The sequence below is a fragment of the Diabrotica virgifera genome, chromosome 8 (genome assembly GCF_917563875.1).
Source record: "Diabrotica virgifera virgifera chromosome 8, PGI_DIABVI_V3a".
In the NCBI taxonomy this organism is placed as follows: Eukaryota; Metazoa; Arthropoda; class Insecta; order Coleoptera; family Chrysomelidae; genus Diabrotica; species Diabrotica virgifera.
The window spans coordinates 29,925,974-29,942,412 of record NC_065450.1 but is presented as its reverse complement, the minus strand read 5'-3'; the positions used below and the strand labels follow the sequence as shown (position 1 = coordinate 29,942,412).

Here is a 16,439-nt window from a genome sequence, read left to right as displayed (position 1 = left end):
ACGAACTTGCGCACAACAAACGGTACAAGTAGTTTCGTGACGGTTTCTGGAATACATATTGATAGATAAATCAGTTATCAGTCAGGTAACCGTTCCAACATCGGTTTCCAAATTACCGTCATGGGACGATAACTGGGCGATACAATTACGAACATGCGCACAACAAACGGTACAAGTAGTTTCGTGACGGTTTCTGGACCGTCCAAAAGTTCATGTTGGAACAAACCTTATACCATAGATTGAAATTATACAAAAAATAAACAAATAAAGTATGGCAACACTGCAGATGCCAAATCAATGAAAGTTATTATTAATTGGGACCTGAAACGGACGTCTTGGGGACGTCCCGTGCTATCTGGGAAGTATAAAGATATTCTTGTTTTTTCAAATGATTAAATTTGCATTTTTCCAAACGTACGGCCTTAGAAAAATATTGTTCCTAACTCATGCGGAAAGTGTTTTTCCCGCACTTGACTGCTTGCCCGAACTCCGCTATCACGTCGTTCGCGTCAACGACAGTCGCGTGCGAGAAAGTATCACATTCCGCACTAGTTAGAAAAATAACTATTCCCCAGTCCCAGATATCATGATACTATTTGTTCCAACACGACTGACACTCCTGCGCAGTAAACAAAATCCGTTCCAACAAAAATATGATCGTCATCGGATCGTCCTTCCCACTGTTCCAACAAGAATTGTGATCTTGCGGTGACGGTTTCGTGATTATCATTTCAGTAATCGGGCAAATGCATATTAGGTTTGTTCCAACATGAACTTTTGGACGGCCCAGAAACCGTCACGAAACTACTTGTACCGTTTGTTGTGCGCATGTTCGTAATTGTATCGCCCAGTTATCGTCCCATGACGGTAATCATATATTTGTCATTTTTGTTGGTGACAGCTCGTGTGCTTTTAGTCGATCAAAGGCTCAAAAAATTTAAAGAATTAAATCCTAGTGCTCAAGTCAGTCCAACCAGCACATTATGCATTTGCCCGATTACTGAAATGATCATCACGAAACCGTCACCGAAAGATCACAATTCTTGTTGGAACAGTGGGAAGGACGATCCGATGACGATCATATTTTTGTTGGAACGGATTTTCTTTACTGCGCAGGAGCGTTACCGTTTCGTGACGGTTCTCGGTCGTGTTGGAACAAACCTATTATGTGCTGGTTGGACTGACTTGAGCACTAGGATTTAATTCTTTAAACTTTTTGAGCCTTTGATAGACTAAAAGCACACAAGCTGTCACCAAAAAAAATGACAAATATATGATAATAGGTTTGTTACAACACGACCGAGAACCGTCACGAAACGGTAATGCTCCTGCGCAGTAAACAAAATCCGTTCCAACAAAAATATGATCGTCATCGGATCGTCCTTCCCACTGTTCCAACAAGAATTGTGATCTTTCGGTGACGGTTTCGTGATGATCATTTCAGTAATACCGTTTCGTGACGGTTCTCGGTCGTGTTGGAACAAACCTATAATGTGCTGGTTGGACTGACTTGCGCACTAGGACTTAATTCTTTAAAGTTTTTGAGCCTTTGATCGACTAAAAGCACACAAGCTGTCACCAATAAAAATGACAAATATATGATTACCGTCATGGGACGATAACTGGGCGATACAATTACGAACATGCGCACAACAAACGGTGCAAGTAGTTTCGTGACGGTTTCTGGACCGTCCAAAAGTTCATGTTGGAACAAACCTAATGATAGATAAATCAGTTATCAGTCAGATAACCGTTCCAACATCGGTTTCCAAATTACCGTTATGGGACGATAACTGGGCGATACAATTACGAACATGCGCACAACAAACGGTACAAGTAGTTTCGTGACGGTTTCTGGGCCGTCCAAAAGTTCATATTGGAACAAACCTATAACGAGATAATATAGGTTTGTTCCAACACAACGAGAAACCGTCCATGTAACGATCACCGTCCTGCGCAGTACCATGGAACGTTAAATATACAGGGTGAGATTTATAGGTTTAATATACAAATGATTTTTAATATACTCTACTATTGTTAAGAATCATTAGTATAGCTAAATTTTTAATTTTGGGTTGGTCGAAACTAGGAATGAGTATTTTCTGAGTTTTCTTAAATGGAACACCCTGTATTTTAGTATTGTAATGAAATGATATTTTATGGTACTTTTTTTATTTCTTAAGCATTGCCTATACCTAACTGCTTTAATTTGTGTTTAATTGTTAATCGCACCAACAATCTTAACTACGTACTTATTTTGATTGCTAACCATTATTGGTAATTTTAAGGACCAGTCTGGATTAATATGTATTTATTTCTGAAAAATTATTTGGGATTAAGTATTTTCACGGCCAACCTAATAAAATTTTACGTATTTTTTGTTGCAATTAATGTTTAGCTTGAATCACCAATAACTCACAAATTAAAGCAGTTAGGTGTAGGGAATGCTTAAGAAATAAAAAAGTACTATAAAATATCATTTCACTACAATACAAAAATACAGGGTGTTCCATTTAAGAAACCTCAGAAAATACTCATTCTGAGTTTCGACCAACCCTGTATACTAAAATTAAAAATTTAGCTATACTAATGATTCTTAACAATAGTAGAGTATATTAAAAATCATTTGAACGTAAGTAGAGTTTTAGATCTCAAACTACTACAATTCTACAGGGTGTGAATGTTGCTACGAAATTAATAAAAAAACGTAATTATCTTTTAAAATACCCTGTATAATATTACAAAACCTCATATTTTAAGAAAGAAGACATCGAAGAGAATCCAAAAATATAAAAATATACAGGGTGTCCCATTAAAAAAACGAAGTTATAAGCAACTTCCGGTATAACCGGAAGTTGCAAAGAGATGAAAATATTTTCATTTAATAGATCATCCTTCAAAACCCCTTTATTCCAATTTTCATGATTCTGTTGCCTTTAGTTCTCGAGATATTTCTAATAGGCCAGTTATCTGCCTCACCCTATATAGTAACATGACCTTTACACGGTTCTTCGTTGTGTTGGAACAAACCTAATATTGCAAATCCTAAAGAGAGGGGAGTCGTGACGTAACTGGAAACCTGCAAGTTCGTAATGTCCGATTAGTTTGAATCGTTAGCGGTTGTAAGCTTACGCTCGATTTCATAAGTTAAAGTGGACTTTCTATTTTAAGTTGGTACCTTTATCAATGGAATTATTGTAATACACATTAAGGGGTATGTTCAAGCCGCAGTTAAAATAGTTGGCGATTATAGAAACTAACGTTTAACAATTCTTTAAATAGATGGCAGCACGTACATATATTTTATTAAAAAAATCAATGGGAAAATCCCAGTAGCTGGCTGTATGCCATAATTAAAAAATCATACATAAGTAAAAAGTTCGTTTGTACAATGGTATAAAAAAGTTTATACCATTAAAAGTCATCCAAAAGGATTCGTAAAACGTTTTCGATCTAGATCAGATCATCTTCAGTGCGTTCTGCTTAGTACATGAAACTAACAACCTTATGAAATTGGTAACATCGAGAAATATGGTTTACATCATGATACTATAAATAACTTTATTTGTAGTATCATGGTTTATATGATATTTATAGCGAGTCCAAGTCGATGTTAAAAGATTGAATGTGTTAGGAGTGCTCAAAGGGCAACATGGTTCCCTGCTCGATAAAAACTTGTGGTTCTTGCCTGTTCAATGGACACAGACTGGCTGTGTGCTGTATTCAACCGTGACCAGAGATTATCAATTTTTCGCAGATCTTAGGAAAAATCCCCAGACCTGACATCACTGGTTGAAGTGTTGACTGTGCTGCTTAAAGGAGACAACGTGGAGGCCCTAGGAAAAAAGAAAGAAGAGGAGAGCAGTCAAAGTTTGTGATTACTACTGTTCCTACTGTCACTGTCACTGGGTTTCAGTGTTGCCAGACGTACGATAATTATCGTATTTGTACGATAATTAAAGGTATTGTATGATGTACGATCAATATGAATAAATGTACGATAATTTCTGAAGTATGTGAAATGCATAAACAATTGATCGAAAAAAACCTTTTTTTGCTTATTTTATAAATACATATATTTACTTTAATTTATAAAAAAAATTTTATATGAGAAATAACATAACTGTTATTTATTATCCTAACAAACATTTTTAATTTTAACAAAGATGAGGATATTTGTATTGGGACTGTTAAAAGGTACACCTGTGGTAAATTTTTCTAAAAAGTCTACAACAGGAAAAAATATGCAGTTTTATTTTTGTTATAATTAAATTCATTCATTATAACAAAACTAAAGCATCCTTGATATTTTTAGTATTGCGTCTTCGTCTCTGTTAGGCGGCTCTATTCGAGTTACTTTGGATTAAAAAAATGAAGAAAATGCTATAAAAGTCGAGAAAATACATTTTTTTAACGTATACGTATACCGATTTTGAACTTTGAATATTTTTTATGATGAATGATGATTATTGATCATCATATGATGATGAAGGTAGTTTTTGAATACTCATACCTGAAGTATTACTTTTTTGCAATGTGATAGCAAAAGAGGTAAAAAAATAAAATCTACCGAAATTTGACGATTTCTACCGAAAAATTAAGTGCAGTTGGTTGTACGATAAAATCATTTAAAAAACGATAATTTCTGCAGCATTGTACGATATTTTCGTTTTGATCATCTGGCAACCCTGCTGGGTTTTATTCAGTTATTCTGTCTGTCTGTGCTACTGTTTACTGAAAACAGAAATTTTACTCTTATTTATTTTTGCCAGACAGTTTTCTTACTTGTTTTTAATAGTATGTTAATAAATCAATAAAATCAAGTAATCAAATGGAAGTACAAGTAAAACAAGAAATTATCGAGGACCCTTGTAAAGTAGAAGTAGATGACAATGAATTGGTTGAGGGTGCTTCTTTTTTGGATGTCTTTAAATGTGAAATTAAGCAGGAATCCAATAAGCAATTTAAACATGGCTCATATGATTATTTAGACTTAAAGGAATATCCAATAAAGACTGAAATAGAACAACATGCAAATAAACTTAACCCCTTTGAAGAAAACCAAAAAACTGAAAAAGGTTAGTAGCAATAATATAAAGTAGTCAGATATTCAGGGCCGCCGAGAATGCGGTACAGCCGGTACATTTTACCATGGCCCGGCGTCGACCAGACCAAAGACGTAATTTTTCCCATTTTTTTGCTTTTCACTTTAGGCCCATAATGCATTTAATTAATACTCGGCTATATTTAATATTATGAAATTATGACCTTTAATCGATTTTGTTTAAAATTTTAACAGCAGTAAATCACAGAAGACAAATACTACAGTGCACTCAGATAAACTCAAAAGTAATACAATGACTATTGGAGATCGTACTGCCTTCAATGGAACTGATATTGCTAATCTTTTTGCTAACCAATTCTCTTCCGTCTATACAAACCAATCCTTACATCCGCATGTAACCCAGATTTTACCTTTGGTTAATGTGTCTAATTATCACATTGAAATTTCAAAAATCTACTAAAAACTATCTGATCTTAATACCAACAAAGGTCCTGGTCCTGATGGAATTCCCTCTACTTTCCTTAAAACATTCAGCTTCATTCTATCACGCCCACTTTTTTATAATATTCAATAAGTCTCTATTAACAGGGGAATTTCCAGACTACTGGAAAAACTCTTATGTTGCTCCAATATATAAATCAGGTCGAAAATCGGATATAGGTAACTATCATCCCATTTCTATTCTTAGTGTTATTCCTAAAGTTTTTGAGAGCATTATTTCTGATTATTTAAGTTATGACTGCTCGCCAATTATTTATAGGGGTCCAACAATTTGGATTTACATCCAAAAAATCAGCAGAATTGGGTCTCATAACATATGTTGATTTTTTGACAGATGCTATTGAGAGGGGGTTACAAGTTGACTCTGTGTATACTGACTTTTCCAAAGCTTTCGACAAAGTTAATCATGAGCTCTTGATCCATAAACTTTATTTATACGGCGTTGATTGCCTTTTATTGAAGTGGCTCAAGAGTTATGTGTTTGAACGCATCCAAATGCCATATTCTTCGTTTTCATCGAACTCATCATCCAATCATATTCGAATATAGTATAAATAAGCTGACCTTACATTCTGCCTCTGAAACTAAGGATCTAGGTGTAATCCTTGACTCCGCCCTTAGCTATAAATCACACATTTCCAGTACAATACAGAAGTCTATGAAGATGATTGGCTCTATAAAAAGAACCACCAGAGACTTTACTAACATCTCAGCTATTAAATCCCTTTATTTCTCCCTGGTTAGATCGCATTTCGATTACTTTTCCACAATTTGGTCCGCCTATTACTTTACTCATAAACTGAAACTTAAGAGGCTGTCCAACACAATTTTCTGAGATATACTGCCACTAAGATGCATGTATACCACAACTATTCTGCATTAGAGCGCATACTGAACCTACCTCTTCTTGAGGTACGCAGAAAACAAAGAGACTTAATAATTTTATTTAAAATTATCGGGGCTGTGTAACTGCCCCGAGCTTCTCTCCAAAATATCTCTATTTGTCCCCAGTGATTCGACTAGGCAGGTGCAAACCTTTTATAGATTCTTTTCATAGATTCAATTATTCTTACAACACATTCATCCCTAGAACTCTTCGATTAGCTAACTCATTAAATAACCTCGAAATTTTTAATATATCAGTTTCCCGCTTTAAAAATTATATTTCTTCCCTAACTTTTTAACACTTTCGGCCAGAGCTTTTGTATTGTGATTAGTGTTACACAACCTGTATGTATTAGATAACTCAAAACCGTTATACCTTGGAACATTTCTGAATTGATTTATGTGTTATCTTTTGTTTGTAATTGTACTGACCTATATGTTATCTTAATCTTTTTTTCTTCTTTGTAACTGTACTACTCATAGAATTATTTTTTTACCACTTTGTTATGTTATATTATGATAATTTAGAACACTGTAACATTTATATCTGAATAGGGCTTGCCCATGAATAAATAAATAAATAAAACTATGGTATGGATATGGAGATTAAAAATATATCAAGGCTTCTAGAAGATTTACAAAAAATCAGAAAAATCTATGTCGAAGAATCTAAATTAGTTACCAGCAATTATGGAATAAATCCAGAATTTACATGACTATGACTTTATGTTAAGCTTTGTCCATAAAATTGTATAATTTTCAGTGACAACAAAGCATATTTCTATTCTATTCTACATTCTACATCAAATAAAGAAAAACAGTGCAAAAAGCTTGTGAGATTTTTTGATGATTTGCCTGGGCCTAGTAGTGATGCGACTGATAATTTTGAGCCAGACGCAATATTTCGCTAGGAAATATTTAATATTTTCATATAATCAGCAATTTAACCAGAAGATTTAATGCAGAAAATAAAATTCATTCGTTATTTAACATTTTATGGAGATTCCGAGATGAAGACAATATTAAGAAAAAAATTGATATATGTATGTATTGCGCAAGTTTTATAAAGAAGACATCAGTGAAGAACTGATAAAAAAAATTTTTCATTTGAGAGCGATATACAAGGATAATATTGGTGAATCTCAACTTTCTCCAATATATTTACTTAATACAATTAAACATCTCAAATTTGAATCGTTATTGCATTAAGAATATTTTGCACATTACCAGAGACAGTCACAGAAGCAGAAAGATCCTTTAGTTTTCTTTTTCGCATAAAAAATTCTATAAGATAATGATAGCTACAATGAAACAGGATCGGTTAGCTGCCTATCAACGTATCAACTTTGTGAATTGAGAATGATTTGGCAAAAACATGCGATTTTTAAGAAATTAAAAGGATTTTGCACAGATGCGTAACCTGTTTTAAATTTAAGGCCAAGTTTAGTGAACAGTTAATGGGATCTCTTCCTGAACAAAGGGTACGTTCATCAAGGGTCTTTCAGAATGTTGGTATATAGACTTCTGTGGTCCCTTCCAAATTAAACAGTCACGAATTAGAAAGTCTATAACATCAAATACGCCAGTCAATGGGAGCAAGAATAGGATATTAACTCCGAATTCTATCCTACTGCATGGAATTTAATAAAATTTTGGGCCTAGCATCTACTTATCTCCTAATTCAAAGTCTACCCTATGCCGATGTGTGCTTTTGTCTTGGGGGTGGTTCCCACCCCTTCTTAGGGGTGGAAAATTTTTTGGTTAGAATTACCACGGAATTCGCTAGAGAACCTAATTCTAAGCAAAAACTGTTCTATATTTTTTTTTGAAAACTCAATACTTTTTGAGATATTCGTGGTTGAAAATTGGCCATTTTCATTGAAACATGATACCTTTTCGAACGGTTTTTTGCGAATACCTTAAAAACTATGCATCTAACTAAAAACACTGCCCCGAGCTTCTCTCCAAAATATCTCTATTTGTCCCCAGTGATTCGACTAGGCAGGTGCAAACCTTTTATAGATTCTTTTCATAGATTCAATTATTCTTACAACACATTCATCCCTAGAACTCTTCGATTAGCTAACTCATTAAATAACCTCGAAATTTTTAATATATCAGTTTCCCGCTTTAAAAATTATATTTCTTCCCTAACTTTTTAACACTTTCGGCCAGAGCTTTTGTATTGTGATTAGTGTTACACGACCTGTATGTATTAGATAACTCAAAACCGTTATACCTTGGAACATTTCTGAATTGATTTATGTGTTATCTTTTGTTTGTAAATGTACTGACCTATATGTTATCTTAATCTTTTTTTCTTCTTTGTAACTGTACTACTCATAGAATTATTTTTTTACCACTTTGTTATGTTATATTATGATAATTTAGAACACTGTAACATTTATATCTGAATAGGGCTTGCCCATGAATAAATAAATAAATAAAACTATGGTATGGATATGGAGATTAAAAATATATCAAGGCTTCTAGAAGATTTACAAAAAATCAGAAAAATCTATGTCGAAGAATCTAAATTAGTTACCAGCAATTATGGAATAAATCCAGAATTTACATGACTATGACTTTATGTTAAGCTTTGTCCATAAAATTGTATAATTTTCAGTGACAACAAAGCATATTTCTATTCTATTCTACATTCTACATCAAATAAAGAAAAACAGTGCAAAAAGCTTGTGAGATTTTTTGATGATTTGCCTGGGCCTAGTAGTGATGCGACTGATAATTTTGAGCCAGACGCAATATTTCGCTAGGAAATATTTAATATTTTCATATAATCAGCAATTTAACCAGAAGATTTAATGCAGAAAATAAAATTCATTCGTTATTTAACATTTTATGGAGATTCCGAGATGAAGACAATATTAAGAAAAAAATTGATATATGTATGTATTGCGCAAGTTTTATAAAGAAGACATCAGTGAAGAACTGATAAAAAAAATTTTTCATTTGAGAGCGATATACAAGGATAATATTGGTGAATCTCAACTTTCTCCAATATATTTACTTAATACAATTAAACATCTCAAATTTGAATCGTTATTGCATTAAGAATATTTTGCACATTACCAGAGACAGTCACAGAAGCAGAAAGATCCTTTAGTTTTCTTTTTCGCATAAAAAATTCTATAAGATAATGATAGCTACAATGAAACAGGATCGGTTAGCTGCCTATCAACGTATCAACTTTGTGAATTGAGAATGATTTGGCAAAAACATGCGATTTTTAAGAAATTAAAAGGATTTTGCACAGATGCGTAACCTGTTTTAAATTTAAGGCCAAGTTTAGTGAACAGTTAATGGGATCTCTTCCTGAACAAAGGGTACGTTCATCAAGGGTCTTTCAGAATGTTGGTATATAGACTTCTGTGGTCCCTTCCAAATTAAACAGTCACGAATTAGAAAGTCTATAACATCAAATACGCCAGTCAATGGGAGCAAGAATAGGATATTAACTCCGAATTCTATCCTACTGCATGGAATTTAATAAAATTTTGGGCCTAGCATCTACTTATCTCCTAATTCAAAGTCTACCCTATGCCGATGTGTGCTTTTGTCTTGGGGGTGGTTCCCACCCCTTCTTAGGGGTGGAAAATTTTTTGGTTAGAATTACCACGGAATTCGCTAGAGAACCTAATTCTAAGCAAAAACTGTTCTATATTTTTTTTTGAAAACTCAATACTTTTTGAGATATTCGTGGTTGAAAATTGGCCATTTTCATTGAAACATGATACCTTTTCGAACGGTTTTTTGCGAATACCTTAAAAACTATGCATCTAACTAAAAACACTAAACATTTTTGTAGGTTATAAAAAAAACAAAGAGACACTTTTCCTCATAAATCTTCTAGTTATAATACAAAAAGAGATATGATATAGAGAAATAAATAAATAAGTGAAAATAGTTTGTTTTTTGGTACATTCTCAAATTGGTGTATTCAACTTGAAATAAGGGAGAAACGGTCGACTTTAGGTGTATAATGCTACTAATACCTTTTGTAGTGCTTGAAAAGAACTTTAAAATTAGCTATATTAAAGGTCCATTACATTAAAACTAAGCGAGATATGCTGCAAACAAAATTGATAACTAATGTATTTTAAGAAAAAATGAGAAGTAATTTTAACCCCCATCCACCAAAATGTAAACGTTCTACCTGTTTTCCTTCTACACAACCTTTTATTATAGTGTTATTTCTATGATTAAAAAGTTGGACGGGTTTAAAATGAATGGTGTTTGAAAAAAAAGATCAAATTATAGAGCGCATTTTTAAATTTTCTTAAAAATCTTGCTTTTTCTCCATTTAACTTGAAAACGATAAGAGAAACAGTAATAAAAAAATAAAAAGGAAATTTTTATCTGAAAAATCCTTACATTTTTGTGTGGTATCTTTTTTTCGTATCTCTTATATTTTTCGAGTTACCTACATGGAGGAAAAGAAGATTTTTAAGAAAATTTAAATTTAATTTAAATTTTATTTTTTTTTTCAAAAACCATTCATTTACATCCAGTCCAACTTTTTGAACATAGAAATAACACTATAATCAAAAGTACTGTAGAAGGAAAACGATGTATTTAAGTTCTGATGGATGAGAGGTTAAATATACTTCTCATTTCTTCTTAAAATACATTAGTCATCAACTTTTTTGCAGAATATCTCGCTTAATTTGAATGTAATTGACATTTAGTATAGCTTGTTTTAAAGGTCTTTTCAAGTACTACAAAAGTTATTGGTATCAATATACACCTAAAATCGACAGTTTCTCTGTTATTTCAAGTTGAATACACCGATTTGAGCATGCAGCAAAAAAAATACTCTTCTTACCTACCATATCCCTCTTTATATTTTAACTACACTGCGGTGCAAAAAAATCGATCCACTAAAAATTTGGTCATTTTTGAAGTTTAGAATTTCCTAAACCTGTTGTTGGATTTAAGTGATTTTTTTACCACGCTGTAGCCTTATTCATTGACAATATCGCTGTAATAATATTGTTGCTAGACAGTCAAACTGTCATATACCGGGTGTACGAATCAAACTGTGCTTTTTTCTCAAAGTTCCCATCATCCTGTGGACTATTCTAGCATTTATAAAATACTGAAATTAAAAGCTAACTATAGCCCCAGGTTTTCTTAACATTTTGTCTTTCGATTCATTTGCTTATATTGGATAATGAAAAAGTTAGGTACTTTAACAACTGGCCATGTTCGTCATCAGTACAGGGTGTTTCTAAATAAGTGCGACAAACTTTAGGGGGTAATTTTACATGGGAAAATAATCACAATTTGCTTTATAATCATAATGTACGCAAGCGCTTCGATTCCGAGATACGGGATGTTCAATATTTTTTTACAAACTGACGATTTATTTATTGCTCTAAAACAAGTTGAGATATGCAAATCAAATTTGGTGGGTTTTAAGACGTAGTTATTGCACATTTTTTGACATGCCATTAAGAATTTTATATTCACCATTGGCGCGCAAACGGGTATTATGACCCATAATATTACCCGTACGCACGCCAATGGTGAATATAAAATTCTTAATTGTATGTCAAAAAATATGCAATAACTACGTCTTAAAACCCACCAAATTTGATTTGCATATCTCAACTGGTTTTAAAGCAATAAATAAATTGTCAGTTTGTAAAAAAATATTGAACATCCTGTATCTCGGAAACGAAGCGTTTGCGGACATATAATTATTAAGCAAACTGTCATTATTTTCATGTGTAAAATTACCCCTTAAAGTTTGACGCACTTATTTAAAAAAAAACCTTTACTGATGACGAACATGGCCAGTTGTTAAAGTACCTAACTTTTTCATTATCCAATATAATAAAACAGTGGCGTGCTGAAATTTTTCAAACGGCCCGGTGATTTTATAGAAAAGCGGCCTCCCATCCTCATTTTACCTTCTATTATCAGGATATTTTATTCGTTATTTATAAAACAAAAATACAAAAATATACATTATTTTTAAATCAAACATAAAACTTTGAATTCAATGAATTTTTTTTAAATGTGCTATATTTTTTATTCAGAAATAAGCAATTTTACAAATAATAAATATTATCACACGTATGACAGTGTTGTATGCAGTAAGGCAAAACCATAATTTCCTGAATAAAATACACATAGTTTCAAAAGTTATGCATTACCTAAAATTATTATGATCATTGTCATAGTAGATTTTTTCGGGAACAGATTAACGGATTCCGCTAATTTGTTTTACTATTTTAGATTTTTCTTTGGTATTTTTCAGTTGGGCAAAGGTTTGCTCAAACTTTTTTTTTAACTTATACCTACCGGGTGGAAGAAAATATACAATGTATGTTTTTCTGATGTTAAGTTTGAGACACCCTGTAGGGAAGACAAGGTATAAGTGTGGATATACATCGAAATCGTAAGTCTTATGTTTTGTGAACATTTTGATTCTTGAATGTCCCTGATATCTTTAGAAACAAAGAAAATGGACGGTTTTATTCCATGTTTTAACTGAAATAAAACTAAATTAACAATAAAAAATATCAGCTAACAAACCTTTAAAAACAGAAAGGCACATAACGTTAACAATTCTGTCGACACCTTAAGATATATTTGTCGACCAAGTGAGCGATATGCTCAGTACAACATAAGAGAGAAGAACATTGTTTAATAGAGGCTCTGTGATGTTTTGGGGTGGACTTTCCTTGAGAGTGAGTACGGATTTGGTGTCTACGTGGAGACTCTTTAAATACCGAGAGGTACATTGCACAGATTTTATTTCTTTGAACACTTTGTTCCTTTCGCACTATATATAGAAAATAATTTCACCTTAGTGTATGATAAGACATAATCTCCTGACGTATCGCATGTCATCAGTTAAAACACATATTAAAGAGTAAAACCGTTCTAGTTTCTTTGTTATTAAAGATAGGTATCAGAGAAACTAAGAAAAATAAAATGTTCACAAAATATGGGACTACAACATAATTTCGATATATACCCACTTTTTTACGTTTTCCTTCCTACACAGAGTGTTTCAAACTTTTGTTTCAGGTAAAACACATGTTAAAGAATAAAACCGTCTATGTTCTTTGTTTCTAAAGATATCAGTGACATTCAAAAAACAAAATGTTTTTGAAATGTATTGTTAATATCATTCGATTAGAAATTAAAAAAAATGTTTGTTACATCTAAAATTTTTTGGGAAAAATCTTATTTGACCGGCCTCAAGAGGCCGCAGCCTCTCGGTGATTGCACCGATTCATTTATATGGCCAGCACGCCACTGTAAGCAAATGAATCGAAAAACAAAATGTTAAGAAAACCTGGGGCTATAGTTAGCTTTTAATTTCAGTATTTTATAAATGCTAGAATAGTCCACAGGGTGATGCGAACTTTGAGAAAAAGGCACAGTTTGATTCGTACACCCGGTATATAATGACAGTTTGACTGACTAGCAACAATATTATTACAGCGATATTGTCAATGAATAAGGCTATAACGTGGTAAAGAAATCACTTAAATCGAACAACAGGTTTAGGAATTTCAAAACTTCAAAAATGACCAAATTTGTAGTGGATCGATTTTTTTGCATGGTAGTGTAGAAGATTTATGAAGGAACGAATCTCTTTGTTTTTTTATAACCTACAGAAATATTTTATATAGTTTTTTTGTTAGATGCATAGTTTTTAAGGTATTCGCAAAAATCTGTCTGAAAAGGTGTCATTTTTCAATGAAAATGGCCAATTTTCAACCACGAATAACTCAAAAAGATTGAGTTTTCAAAAAATAATTAGAACAGTTTTTGCTTAAAATTAGGTTCTCTAACTTTTTCCGTGGCTATTTTAACCAAAACATTTTTCACTCCCGAGAAGGGGTGGGAACCACCCCCATGATATAAGCGCACATCGGCATAGGGTAGACTTTGTTTCTTGAGCTATTCCCTACTTATATTACTGTGAAAATATCAAGTAAATCGATGTAGTAGGATGGAATTCGGAGCCAAATACCCTCATTGACTGCCCTAAAAGCATATATTATAGCATTGTTTGTTTGCTTTTCTGTGAAGGCAATTCATATGGAGTTACTCTCTGACCTAACAACAGATACTTTTTTAGCTTCATTAAACGATTCATTTCTAGAAGGGGTAAACCATCCAAGATCTCTTGTGACAATGGTGCCATATTCAAGGGAGCAAACAATCAACTTCAAAAACTTCTAAACGACAACATTAAGTTAAACAACTTTTGCCTTGATGATAAAATTGAATTTTGGTTCATCCCAAGATATTCTCCAGTATTTGGGGGTCTATGGGAGGCCGGGGTTAAGAGTGCTAAATTTCATATAAAAAGGGTGATGGGAAATAATATTTTAATATAATATGAAGAGTTTAATACCTACTTTGATTACTCAAGTTGAAGGAATATTAAATTCAAGGCCTCTTATGGCAATTAATAATGATTCCTCTGACTTAGAATATTTGTCACCAGGTCATTTTCTATTAGGTGCTCCTTTGAAAACTTTCCCGGAAACTAATTTAACAGAAATTCCTGAAAACAGATTAAAATTTTGGAGGTTGTGTGTTCAAATGCAGCAGCATTTTTGGCAAAGTTGGTACCAAGATCATCTAACACAACTTCAAAACAGACCTAAATGGAGAAAATCGTTGCCAAATTTACAAGAAGGCATGCTTGTGCTTGTAAAGGAGAACAATGTTTCTTCCTTTGGATGGCCTATAGAAAAGATTAATAAAGTTATCGCTGGTAAAGACGGAAAGGTAAGAGTGGTGGAAGTAAAAACTAAAAAGGAAATATACTTACGCTCTGTCACAAAAATTTCTGTTCTTCCAATTAACGATGAACAAATTTAATTTAGTTTTTTTTTCAATTTATAATAATAAGCAAAATTTAACTTTATAATTATTTCTATTTAAATTTAAAACATACATACTTATACAGGGTGTTCAGAAACTCTCCCGACAAACGAAGACCGGAGATTCTTCAGGTAATTTTAAGACAATTTAACCCAATTCACCTAGTCCGAAAATGCTTTCTGAGGGAGCTAGAGCTCTTTGAAAATGGGGTCTGGGAATTAGTTTTTCTTAAATATCTCCAGAACACTGTTATTCAGAAAAACGAAAACTGGTACGCTAATTTACCTTCCAGAGATAAATCGATTCCATCAATTTCGAATTTCTAGTACCGGTCATATGCGCCAGTTTTGGGTATGGCAACTGGTATTTTATCGCATAACTTTTTTGTCTTTAACTTCTAAACATTCTTGACAATGGATTATTAAATTGTGAGCTATTGTAGTACTAAAAGGTAGTCTTGCTTTAATGCGATATGATGCACGTTTTTTGGTATGGCAAATTGATGGCATTTCGTTTATTAAATTTGAAGAAAATTTGAAAATTTTTGTCAAAAAAAGATGGTGTATTTTACTGATTTAAAGTAATAGTAACTTTTAGTACTATAATACCTCATAATTTAATCATCAGGTGTCAAAAATGCTTAAAAATTAAAGACAAAAAAGTTATGCTATAAAATAACCATTGACCTACCCAAAACGGACGCATATGACCGGTACTAGAATTTCGCAACTAAGGAAATCGATTTATCTCTGGAAGATAAATAAACGTACCACTTTTCGTTTTTCTAAATAGTTTTTTTTTTTTAATTTTTTTTTCAAATTCAACAAACGAAAAATTTGCAAATTGATTTTTATCGAAAACGGTGCATCCTACCGACTTAAAGCAAGAGTAACTTTTAGTACTAGAATACCTTACAATTTACTAATCCAGTATAAAAAATGCTTATAAATTAAAGATAAAAAAGTTATATGATAAAATAACCGTTACCCTACCCAGAATGGGCGCCTATGACCGGTACTAGAAATTCGCAATTGATGGAATCGATTTATCTCTGCAAGATAAATAAATGTACCAGTTTTTGTTTTTCTAAATAGAAGCGTTCTGGAGATAT

At 32.6% G+C, this 16,439-nt stretch overlaps 1 protein-coding gene across 5 annotated transcripts in view; it reads left to right on the top strand.

Annotated features, from left to right (window-relative positions):
• Window positions 1-16,439, top strand: part of LOC126889850 (zinc finger protein 235-like) — a 204,985-nt gene that overhangs the window by 138,070 nt on the left and 50,476 nt on the right. For 2 of the 5 annotated variants that reach the window (XM_050658537.1, XM_050658536.1), the window contains exon 1: window positions 4,346-5,078. The exons of 2 other annotated variants lie outside the window; for them this stretch is intronic. In XM_050658537.1, the coding sequence (XP_050514494.1) occupies window positions 4,832-5,078 (247 nt within the window). In that variant the 5' untranslated portion in view covers window positions 4,346-4,831. Of the gene's footprint in view, window positions 1-4,343; window positions 5,079-16,439 lie in introns of those variants that run through there. One more of the 5 variants, XM_050658539.1, reaches the window with a different exon arrangement.